Source organism: Lepidochelys olivacea (assembly GCF_965140295.1).
Source record: "Lepidochelys olivacea isolate rLepOli2 genome assembly, chromosome: 12".
Classification (NCBI taxonomy): Eukaryota; Metazoa; Chordata; order Testudines; family Cheloniidae; genus Lepidochelys; species Lepidochelys olivacea.
In genome coordinates, this window is record NC_140422.1 from 1876153 (window position 1) to 1888430 (window position 12278).

Here is a 12278-nt window from a genome sequence, read left to right on the forward strand (position 1 = left end):
GTTTCAATGGCGCTAAGCTTGAGAAAACTTATCAGCAATTTGGCATAGAATATGTTACAGGTACTGTACGTGCTCTAAAACCAAAGTATTATAAACCCAGGAAATCCTAAGTTAAGGCTAAACTTAAAAGAAATGCAAACCAGTTAAGGGATAGAAATGTGCAACTGTGGCACCCAAACAACCTTAACTCTGCCCTGCTGTGACACCATGCAATAACCATTGGTTTGTGGTTCCGGATAAAATTGATTTTAAGACACACCTGACTTGATTTCCCCCCTCCTGGCTTCACTACTTGCAGTCAGTGTTACCCTGTTACCAAAAGCATTAGGGTTAAATAAAAAGGTCAGGTACAGGGTGTCGCATTTATGAAAGGATCCATTTTTAGATTAAATGTTAACTCCTGACATAATTAATGGATTCACTAAATTCTGAGAAAATTCATTCCATGCTCAACAAGCCAGGGCTGTAATTTTGACAAGGATTTTTCATACACAACAAACTGGCTGAATCCTGGCTTTCAGTGGAGAACTCAACACAGTCTTAATAGTGAGATTCCAAATGGGGCCTCCATAACAAACTGTCAGAAATAAACTAGCAGCCGTATCATCAGGAAATAAACAACTAAATCATCCTTACGCTTACAGCAGTTTGGCAAATTTCTCATGAAAACGTACAAACCCAGGCACAAAAATCTTCTCACTCTGCCCCCATCCCTTGCCATGAGAATAAAGACAACAATTAATCATGCTTTATTGGCCCATCAGAATAACTCACTGGCCCCGCAGGGCAGGAGGATTTCACAAGACTGCACTAAATCCAATAAATTCACCTCTTGCTGCTCTCTGCAGGCCTCCAGACGCAGCTCCAGCACCTCACCCACCGGAGCAAACCCCAAAGGCAGGGGAAGTGCCTGGAGAATCCCCTGGAAAATGTAACCCCCGGAAGCCAGGAGCAAATCGCCCAAGCCAGTCTTCCTGTAGCTAATCTGTTTCAGAGGATTATTAGCTACATGAAAAACAAAGGAATACTTTGCACTTAATCTGGAAAAGCACAATTCTCAGAGGCCAGCCTTGCCAAAGTCTAGCTGCTCTGGGGACGCACGTTTCTGACAGATGACTAAAATATTTGTTCTTCACATGTCATCAAGGTAAGCATGATGAGTATTTTAAGCCTGGCAAATTCTCACCATAGCTTTGTAAGACAAGTCAATTGCTATTTTTCTGGGGGGTCACCAGGGGCAGTAGGCCAATAGCAGAGGGAGCAGAGCCTCTGAACTCTGAGATTGCATCTGAATTTTGTCCAGTAAATTCTTTGTGAAGCCACACGGGACCATTAGATCAACTAGTTTGACTCCTTGTGCTACACAGGCCACAAAATGTTACCCATTTACTCCTGTACCGAGTCCAATAACTCATGTTTGACTAACGTACTTCTTCTAGTTCTCATATACATTTCCAGTCCACCCAAGTCCTTCCTTCTTTTACTCCTGTGACCATCCTTTGCAAATCCTCTCTAGCAATGTCTTTGTTAATGATACATGTGATTCTTGTAATAGACTTCCCATTTCCCACTCCACAAACAAGGTTCTAGTGAAACACATAACCGGATTGCTGAAGGGACTGACTACGTAACTCCCAACAAACAGCAGCGATTTCTAGACTATGGTTATCCACAGCCGCAGCAACATTTACATCAATCACACAAATAGCAAACTGTGCTGGCTAACAGCGGCTGCGGTCTGACTGGGGCTTCATTCAAAGCATTCAGAATGGTGTTTTCTTATGTTGCCTGTTTTACAGGTCAGGCAACGTTCAGGTTTGCCAGATACATAATCTCCTCTGTAAGAGGCTTTACCAGGTTTTAACATACCCTCCAGCTAAATTTGGATTGGCCTGGATAATCTAGACACACATGACACACACCAAGACCCTGCAACACAGGGGAAGCTGTGGACGCAAGAAAAGATAACAACGTGAACTCTCTTATTTTCCTGCCAAACATTTTACACTGCCATGGACCTGCAACATGCACGAGCCCCTTTTGTTCTACTGAAGTTAGAGGTACAAATGGAGCTGAAGCTTTTCCAGTCCCACTGGAAAGTAGCATCACTCAGACAAACAAAGCCAGCCCTCTCTTTGCGACTCAGACCTCGCAGCTCACGGGTCTGTTCAGACTGATTCTAGATTTATATGGGCTGTACCCTGGCTCCTAGAGGCAAGGGTACTGGGAAATGTAAGGATAGCATTTCAGTAAGGGGCTTTGTTTGCCAGCCAATAAATAGGAATGAACATTTAGTCTAGATCTTAGAGCTCAGTTAATGTTGCCAAAACAGAGTCACGGAGAGGCAGGAAACTACCCACAGCATCACAGTTGGCAAAAGACCTCAAGCCTACCCCAGCACCACTGTCTCTGTGTTCTGCGTTTGTCCAGCACCTGGTACCATGGGGTCCTGCCTCCCCAGCACTGAAGGAAGGCTGCTCCTCACTGGTGCTGCCAAGGGCTGCTCATGGGCAGAGACTGGCTCTTTTTGCAGCAGTGGGGAGAACGCTCTCTTGGGATGGATGTTTGCACCTTCCCATCCCTGGCTCTAGGGCGCTACTCAACTCACAGTGCTCTGGGACACCAGGGGAGGCGCTGGCCTGGGTAGGGCACCGGGCCAGTGCCAGATCTCCCCCTCTGCAGCAGCGCCTTCCATCTGCCCGGACTCGGGGCTTCCCCAGGAGGTCCCTGCCAGGCCAGGGTCTCTGGGGATGTCCTCATAAGATTGGATGGGGTGGGGGTGTTCCAAGAGGATGGGTGCAGGAGAGTATCCTGGGGCTGTCCTGATGGGGGTGGGTGTCCCAGTAAGGTGGCTGGGGGAGAGTTGTCCTGACAGCCAGGGATGAGAGAGGGATGAGCTGTCCCGACGGGGGGGGGAGGGGGATGGGCTGTCACTTTGGGTCCTGAGGGGTGGCCCCTGGCTGCACTCACCAGGCTGGGCTCCTGGATCGCGATCTCTCTCACCTCCAGGAAGCTGAAGCTGCTCCACACCTGGGGAAAAAAGAGTCAGACCATGGCCAGGCCCCTGCCCAGCCCCAGCAGGCTGTGACCCACACGGGCTGCCACCCACACGGGCTGCCAGAGGCCAAGTGTGACACAGCGCCCCTGCTGCCTGACCTGCCGGAGTCCAACCCAGTCCTGCCCCTGCCAGCAGTGGGACATAAGCTACCCCCCACAGTCCTAAATCCATCCCAGCACCAGCCCACTCTCCCTGTTGGGCCCCCCGCACCCTGGCCCCCAACCCCAGCCTGACCCCCCTTCCAGTCACCTCAAACCGAACGCCTAATTCCCAGCCTGAGCTCCCTCCCCACTCACCCACCCCAACAGCACGGAGCCAGTCTCCCATGCAGGGTGGTGTGCTGGAGCCCAGGGCCCGGCTCCCAGAGGCACCCACCAATCCAGCTGCAGCTGATGGGCATGGTGGGTGCACCACACCCCGGAGTGTCAGTGTCCATGCCCCACCTTCCCTCTGGGACACCCCAAAAACCCCATCTCAGCAAGGGCAAGCAATGCTGAGCCCTTTCTGTTCCCTCAGCCAGCCAGCACCCCCTCCCCGGCCTTTGTGCCCCATCACAGAGAGAGGGCCAGAGACAATGCCAAGGAGCCACCAGAGCACACACCAGCCAGGAGCAGTTCTCCCCCCTCACACACACTTTGATAGCGGAGACATAGTGAACAGCATTGGCATGACCGGCTTTGCCGGTCACTGGCCAGCGAGCTGACCTAGGCGGTTCACACCACTCAGAGCTGTCACTCAGGCTGTAGCCATTTGCTTTCCATTATGCTCCCTGCTACACTTCCTCCGCGGGGGAAAGGCGATGGAGATTTCAGTGGGCGCATGGGAAACTTGGAAAGTTTAAAAAAGAAACTCGAGATCCTTCTTCAGCCCCTCTCTGCACACAATGCTCTGCGTGTGTTGTGCTCCAGGAACCTGGCCCCAGCTCCCCTCCCTTTGGACACAGGGGATTGTGTTTGCACGCCCCAGTCGCATATGAGTTTACGCCGAGTGCTCACAGATGCACCACCTGGCCAGGGCCCCCTTGTTTATACCCAGCTGCAGCTTCCGCAGGCACTTCCTCCTTGTCTGCTTTGCTTGACAGACAGCTAACTTTGCGGAGTTGCTCACTGCCACATTGTTAGCATGTGTCAGGCTACAAGGAGAGCGACCGTCTCCCTCAGCTCCCATCTTCATGTGAGGCCAGCTGTGTTAGTGCCTAGAGTGGCTTCCCCTGGGCCCTGCTCCTCCCTTTTAGCAGGAAGAATTCTGGGGGCTCAATGGAGCTTTCACTGGGAAACCCTTATTGTGCTCGTGCAGTTGAAAGGGTGAGGCCGGGGTCTAAATCCTTGAACTTTCCTACTGAGAACTTGCCCTTGGGACTCCCACTCTTCCTGCTGGTGCAGCAGAGATCAGGAATGTCAGGCAAGTACAGGAGCAGGCAGTTCTACACAAAGTGCTGGGATCTGCAAGGGGCTGTAGTTCATGGGAGGGACAAGGCGGGAGCTGGGCATGGGGATGCTGGTTCTGGGAAGGGGCAAGGGATGAAGGGTGTTCACAGAGGGGCCAGGAGCAGGCTTGAGTGTGGGTTAGGCCCAGCTGAGCAATGAGGGTGAGATTTTTCCAGCCCATAATGCATTGCAAGACCAGCAATATCACTCGTGCTCCTGGGCAAGGTTCAGCCGTTGGGGGCCTTTATGAGAAGCCTGCCTGGCTACTCAGGTAATGCGCTTGTGCAAAGTTCCCAGTGACTTCAACAGGCCTAGGCCAAAGCCCTTTGACACAATAACTGTTGCTACCAGCTTCTCCTGACCACTCATAACATCTCTAGTGGGGTCCCACGGGGCTCCGTCCTGGGTCTGGTATGAGTCACTATTTTCATCAATGACTTGGATAGCAGAGTGGAGTATGCTTTTATCATGAGCAGATGACACCAAGCTGGGAGGGGTTCCACACACTCTGGAGGACAGGATTCGAATTCAAAACGAGCTTGACAAGTTGGAAATTGTTCCCAATCATTCTCATATCCAGTGGAGTGCCCCAGGGGTCGGTCCTGGGGCTGGTTTTGTTCAACATCTTTATTAATGATCTGGAGGATGGTGTGGATTGCACCCTCAGCAAGTTTGCAGATGACACTAAGCTGGGGGGAGAGGTAAATATGCTGGAGGGTAGGGATAGGGTCCAGAGTGACCTAAACAAATTGGAGGATTGGGCCAAAAGAAATCTGATGAGGTTCAGCAAGGACAAGTGCAGAGTCCTGCACTTAGGATGGAAGAATCCCATGCACCGCTACAGGCTGGGGATCGACTAGCTAAGCAGCAGTTCCGCAGAAAAGGACCTGGGGATCACAGTGGATGAGAATCTGGATGAGACAACAGTGTGCCCTTGTTGCCAAGAAAGCCAGCGGCATATTGGGCCGTATTAGTAGGAGCATTGCCAGCAGATCAAGGGATGTGATTATTCCCTTCAATTCGGCACTGGTGAAGCCATACCGGGAGTATTGCATCCAGTTTTGGTCCCCCCGCTACAAAAGGGATGTGGACAAATTGGAGAGAGTCCAGCGGAGGGCAATGAAAATGATTAGGGGGCTGGGGCAAATGACTTACGAGGAGAGCTGAGGGAACTGGGGTTATTTAGTCTGCAGAAGAGAAGAGCGAGGGGGGATTTGATAGCAGCCTTCAACTACCTGAAGGGGGTTCGAAAGAGGATGGATCTAGATTGTTCTCAGTGGTGGCAGATGACAGAACAAGGAGTAATGGTCTCAAGTTGCAGTGGGGAAGGTTTAGGTTGGATATTAGGAAAAACTATTTCACTAGGAGGGTGGTGAAGCACTGGAATGGGTTACCTAGGGAGGTGGTGGAATCTCCATCCTCAGAGGTTTTTAAGGTCAGGCTCGACAAACCCATGGCTGGGATGATTTAGGTGGGGATTGGTCTTGCTTTGAGCAGGGGGTGGGACTAGGGGACCTCCTGAGGTCCCTTCCAACCCTGAGATTCTCTGAGTCTGTGACCTGGGTCAGAGACATCAAGGGTTCTGCAGGGAAATGCTAGGAACAGCCCAGCTTAGACCAAGGCTTCTATTGTGTTACTCCTAACAAAGCTAATCCCCAGGGGGAGGGAGTTTGGACTAGACATGGACTGTGCATATTCCAGGTGCCTTCTCACCACACTCTGCCTGTGGGATTGAATGCTGACTGGGCTGTAGCTTGGAAAATTAGTACCTGCGCAGTTTCCTAGCTTTGGAAGAGGTTACCTGTCTCCCCAACTCCCCCCATGACCCCACTACTTCCCCACCCACCCCCACACTAGAGATCACCTTCCATCCATTTTGCTTTTAAAGGTCATATGCCAGATACATAAAAAGTTTAATGCTCCTGGGAAAAGTGCAGCTCATGGAACTACTGGTCAGTCAGCCTCACCTCAGTCCCTGGAAAAATCATGGAGCAGGTCCTCAAGGAATCAATTCTGAAGCACTTAGAGGAGAGGGAAGTGATCAGGAACAATCACCATGGATTCACCAAGGGCAAGTCGTGCCTGACTAACCTAATTGCCTTCTATGATGAGATAACTGGCTCTGTGGAAGAGCGGAAAGCAGTGGACGTGCTATTCCTTGACTTTAGCAAAGCTTTTGACATGGTCTCCCACAGTATTCTTGCCAGCAAGTTAAAGAAGTATGGGCTGGATGAATGGACTATAAGGTGGATAGAAAGCTGGCTAGATCATCGGGCTCAACGGGTAGTGATCAATGGTTCTATGTCTAGTTGGCAGCCGGTATCAAGTGGAGTGCCCCAAGGGTCGGTCCTGGGGCCGGTTTTGTTCAATATCTTCATAAATGATCTGGAGGATGGTGTGGATTGCTCCCTCAGCAAGTTTGCAGATGACACTAAACTAGGAGGAGAAGTAGATACGCTGGAGGATAGGGATAGGATACAGAGGGACCTAGACAAATTGGAGGATTGGGCCAAAAGAAATCTGATGAGGTTTAACAAGGACAAGTGCAGAGTCCTGCACTTAGGATGGAAGAATCCCATGCACCGCTACAGACTAGGGACCGAATGGCTCGGCAGCCGTTCTGCAGAAAAGGACCTAGGAGTTACGGTGGGCGAGAAGCTGGATATGAGTCAACAGTGTGCCCTTGTTGCCAAGAAGGCCAATGGCATTTTGGGGTGTATAAGGAGGGGCATTGCCAGCAGATCGAGGGACGTGATCGTTCCCCTCTATTTGACACTGGTGAGGCCTCATCTGGAGTACTGTGTCCAGTTTTGGGCCCCACACTACAAGAAGGATGTGGATAAATTGGAAAGAGTCCAGCAGAGGGCAACAAAAATGATTAGGGGACTGGAACACATGAGTTATGAGGAGAGGCTGAGGGAACTGGGATTGTTTAGTCTGTGGAAGAGAAGAATGAGGGGGGATTTGATAGCTGCTTTCAACTACCTGAAAGGGGGTTCCAAAGAGGATGGATCTAGACTGTTCTCAGTGGTGGCAGATGACAGAACAAGGAGTAATGGTCTCAAGTTGCAGTGGGGGAGGTTTATGTTGGATATTATGAAAAACTTTTTCCACTAGGAGGGTGGTGAAGCACTGGAATGGGTTACCTAGGGAGGTGGTAGAATCTCCTTCCTTAGAGGTTTTTAAGGTCAGGCTTGACAAAGCCCTGGCTAGGATGATTTAGTTGGGGATTGGTCCTGCTTTGAGCAGGGGGTTGGACTACCTCCTGAGGTCCCTTCCAACCCTGATATTCTATGATTCTATGTCAGTCTCCAAAGTGTCGCACGCAGAGAAAGCACTTACCCTGACCGGGAGCATCACCTGCAGCACATATGCCCTCCAGGGGGTTAAAACCTGCACAGGAGGGAAATCAGAGTCACAGCTATGATTACTGAAAGGGTAAGTGCTGTGCATTTATACTCCCTACCAACCCTGGAGGAGGAGTTCAGGGCACATAACTGTTTCCATTCTAGCCCCCTGCTTGGACATTTTTACCTTAGGAGGGTAAAATTACCGAGCGTTAGGTGACATCAGAACAAATCTGTGGGCACATAATTAACCTGCAGAGCTGCTGCCCATCTGCGTGTCCAGCACATTTCAGAGACTCAAGCCTGGGAATTCTAGGCTCAGACCCAGAACACTGGGATGCAATTCCTGAGTTACCAGAACATACCAAGATGTTGTCTTCATACTTGGATTTGACCTGCAGCTGGACAGGCTTCACCAGGATTATATCCTTTGGCCCCAGCAAGGCGGTGATGCTGTCTGAAAAGACAACACCCAATCAATCAAACAAGCTGGCAGAGATAGGGAGGCTGATCAGCCTGTCAGTGGCCCATGTGAAAAAAACTGCGGTCTCCCCAAAGCGCCCTGTGAGATGCCATCTACGTCAGAGCCAGCACTAGCTAATCCCTGCTTTTCATTCTCAGCAGAGTCTGGCCAGCAACTGAATTCCCCATGCCCCTACAGGGGGCTCATGGAGGGGGTAACAGGAGGATAACATCTGGGGGTGCAGGTAAGAGAGACCGGGGTGAGATTTTCAAAGCAGTCTAGGGGATTTAGACATGCTGATTTTAATGGATCTCAATCCCCTAAACCATTGTATCAATCTGAACCCTTTCTTCATGTCCTGCTGCCAGTCACATGGCATGGAAATACATTAATTCCCTTGTCACATGACAGCGGCTGGTATCCACTGATAGCAATGACTATCGTTACATCTTACCCTCCAAAACCAATAATAACCACCACAAATGGCTGACACACCTGAAGATGTCGGGGGGGGGGGGGGTCTGGGGAGATGGTCCGACCCAGGACACACAAGAGGATCATTCTGCCTCTTCTTGGACATCTATTAATAGCCTTCCAGCACTGAACCTCAAGGGCTTTCTGATCACACACCCACTTCTTGTTTTCAAACTCATGGAGATCTCAGGACTTGTCTACATGGGTCATTAGAATACGAGAAGCCCGGGTGAAGCTCTACAGAGCAATAGCTTGTCGTGAAGTAATGTCCCACATGGACATTGCTGTTTGTCCCAGTGCACTACAGAACTGTTACTACATTGCAGTGTCCACACAGGCTGTTACTGCTCAGCAAGCTGGTGTGCTGTAGTCCCTCCCTGGCTTGCCAGGAGCTAACACCCTGGGTAGACAGCCCCTCAGGCTCGCTCTGCATCTCAGACTTGCCGTAAACGTGCCTCTGTGAGGATTTTTCTTTCACTCCCAAAAGCTTTTCCCTTGCTGGTCACCCAAGTGCCATTTTGGACAGTGCTCAAGCACAGAATGTCATTGTAACATGGCAAGGATGCATTGCTTAGATATGTTGCCTCAGGACCCCTGACTCTCCTGGGAGCTTTGAGGCCTCCTTGTCTGGGGGCTATTTGTGAAATTGCCTCCACCTTTCTTGTGTCCAGTCGACCTCCTTCATCCCCGTATGTTCTTTGTAAGGAATCTTGCTCAGACCAACCAGGAGTTTGCTCCCGTCCAGTTTAAAGCCCTTTTCTTTGTCACACGGCAGATCACTACACAGTCTCTCATTGTGATCATTTTTCCCCAATTGCTAAATCGTCAACAATTACGTCCATTCCATCCAGATACGCGAAGATCGGGGACAAGATGCTTTGGCAACTTCAGATGCTGAGACAATCCCAGAGGGAGGTCACTACATCTACCCGAAGAGACATTGGCGGTGCAGAGTTTTGAGCTGTCTGGTCAGACCTTGGCTTACATCACAAAGAAAATGTTCTTGTGTAGACACATCTTCCTGTACCAATTGGCTGCACTCACATGAAACTCAGTTGATCACTGTGACCCTAATATTACCACAGTGTCTGAATTAGCTTCTCCCCAGACATGTGGGGATCGGGGGAGAAGAGATCTCACCTCTCTGAGACCCTGGGCTTCTCAGGACCCTCCTTCCAGCCTTCCCCGCTCTCTCCCCGTCTCTCTTAACTGGCTGATTTCTCTTTGCCAGGAAAACTTGGAAGGGCTGCAGCTATGACAGACGCCATCTTGGCCAACACCAGAGATTGAACCAGGGGCCTCCACCCACATCCACAGGCTGAACTAGAGAGCCAGGCTCCCCGCCTGGGGGCTGACACAGACACACGCCCTCCGTGACCCGGCCCAGAGGGAGACCCATTGCACCCCTGCCTCATGGGGTACACAGCCAGCTCCTCCAGTGGCAGGAGCGGACATCAGACCTGGCTCTGTTCACAAGTTTTTTGTTCTGATCTGGCTGGCTTGCCGTTAGACTCCTGGCTGCTGGTCCCTGTTCTAGGTACATGGCTTGGTGGCCGTGGGGAAAGTGGAGTTTAAGCGTCTTGCTCTTGCTGGTCTAAGCTATGGCTCCTCCGGCTACTGACTGTCTGCAACCACGGCCTTTTTCTGTGCAGATCCGAAACCCCAGAGTGAGGGATGCTTTGTAGCTTCCGTTATCCGAGCACACTGCACAGACCCCTGCTGCCAGAAGCTCTGTGTGTGCCCTTCATCCCCCCCCCCCCCCATACCACAATGCCCTATTCTCCTCCTATTCTCCCTTCCACCACATGCCCTCTATGTCCTCCCCCATGCCAGGGGCTGGGTGTGTCCCCATTCCACCTTTCCCCCATGCCAGGGGCTGTGTCCCCCATGGCCCGTCCCCCATTCTCCCCCCTGCATACAAAGATCTCTGTGTGGCTCCCCAGTTCCTCTTTCCCCCAGCTCAGGGTTTTGTCACTCCCGCACCCCCACCCATCCTTCTCACCATTCATAATTCTTTTCTGTCTGCTAGGGAGATTAGGGTGTCAGTAATTTGCAAACTGGATACCATCAGATTAGGCCTGGATAGAGACTGGGAGTGATTGGGTCATTACAAAACCTAAACTTAATTTCCCCACTATTAATTTCTCCCTACTGTTACTCATACCTTCTTGTCAACTGTCTGTAATAGGCCACTCTCTTACCACTTCAAAAGTTATTTTTCCTCCCTTGGTACCCTGCTGTTAATTGATTTAACTCATTAGACTGACCTCACGCTTGGTAAAGCAACCCCCCATCCTTTCATGTATTTATACCTGCTCCTATATTTTCACTCCATGCATCCAATGAAGTGAGCTGTAGCTCACGAAAGCTTATGCCCAAATAAATTTGTTAGTCTCTAAGGTGCCACAAGGACTCCACTCCTCATAGTCTTTTTAAGATGAACAGGAACTAGGAGTCTGTAATTTACCAAGAAGGTGCTAATGGCTGCTATCAACTAGCCCTTTGATCTGCACCCAATTACCCAGGGGGCAGCAGCAGAAGCTGGGTCTGCTACCTAGATGCCAGGGGCTCCGTGCGCCCCCTTGTGAACAGTTCCCCATTCCCCCTTCTCCCCAGATTCCCTAATCCCAGGGCCCTTCAGGCAGGCCTTGCCTTCATAACACCCCTCCCTGGCAGAGGCGGATTATAGTTTATGGGGCTCTGTATCAGAGCAAGTGGGGGCTTCTCCCCACCCCTTTGGCCTGCAATCTCCCTCCCTCCCTCCACCCGGCGCTCCTGCCAGGGAGTGGGGTCAGAGCACGGGGGTTAGGGTTTATTACAGAAACGCAGTGCAAGTAATCCACGCCAACCCCAATCCAAGTCCACGTATCCCCAGCACATATAGCCTTTACCACCCCATGGCATCTACTTCGCAGATATAGCACATACCGTACTCCAGCCCCATCCACCTTCCCCCAGGACAGCTACCCCTGCCCTCCCAGCTGGAGTGCCATCCCACTCGTCTCAGGGGGAAGCCCCCAGCCTCTCACCAGGGGAGCACCCCTCACCCCCCAGTCCATTAGCCTTATCTCAGATAAGCCACAGGTGGCCCTGACACTGTTCCCCTGGCTCTCTGCCCTCTCCAGCCCTCACAGGCAGCTCCCTTTGCTGCTCCCTGGCCTTCAGCCCCGGCTCTCCAGCCTGGGGAGGTCAGCCAGCAAACTCCTCTTGCTGATCTTCTTCCTTGCTTCCCCCTGAACCTCCTACAGCTTCGGCAAGGGATCACCTTCCTCTGCAATCTTCCCTGATCCTTCAGAGCCCCAGGTGCTGCCCTGTCCCCTCAGCTGGCCAAACTGGGAGCAGCTGCATGGCACAGGGGCACTGGGCCTGGCTCATTTAAAGGAGCCAGCCACCCTGTGATGTCTAATTTTCCCCTTCCATTCTTCTGATTTTGGTGAGGACCAGTCAGGGTCTGCCCACAGATGCCGAGAAGATTCCCTGAAACTTTGGCCTGGATCAGATGAGGTGTT

General features: G+C 51.4%; 1 protein-coding gene across 2 annotated transcripts in view; it reads right to left on the reverse strand.

Annotated features, from left to right (window-relative positions):
• Nucleotides 1-12278, reverse strand: part of CARMIL2 (capping protein regulator and myosin 1 linker 2) — a 138545-nt gene that overhangs the window by 125706 nt on the left and 561 nt on the right. For both annotated transcript variants that reach the window (XM_084644406.1, XM_084644407.1), the window contains exons 2-4: nucleotides 8198-8289; nucleotides 7828-7878; nucleotides 2971-3030 (exon numbers count right to left, since the gene is read on the reverse strand). In XM_084644406.1, coding sequence (XP_084500532.1) covers nucleotides 2971-3030; nucleotides 7828-7878; nucleotides 8198-8289 — 203 coding nt within the window. The remainder of the gene's footprint in view (nucleotides 1-2970; nucleotides 3031-7827; nucleotides 7879-8197; nucleotides 8290-12278) is intronic.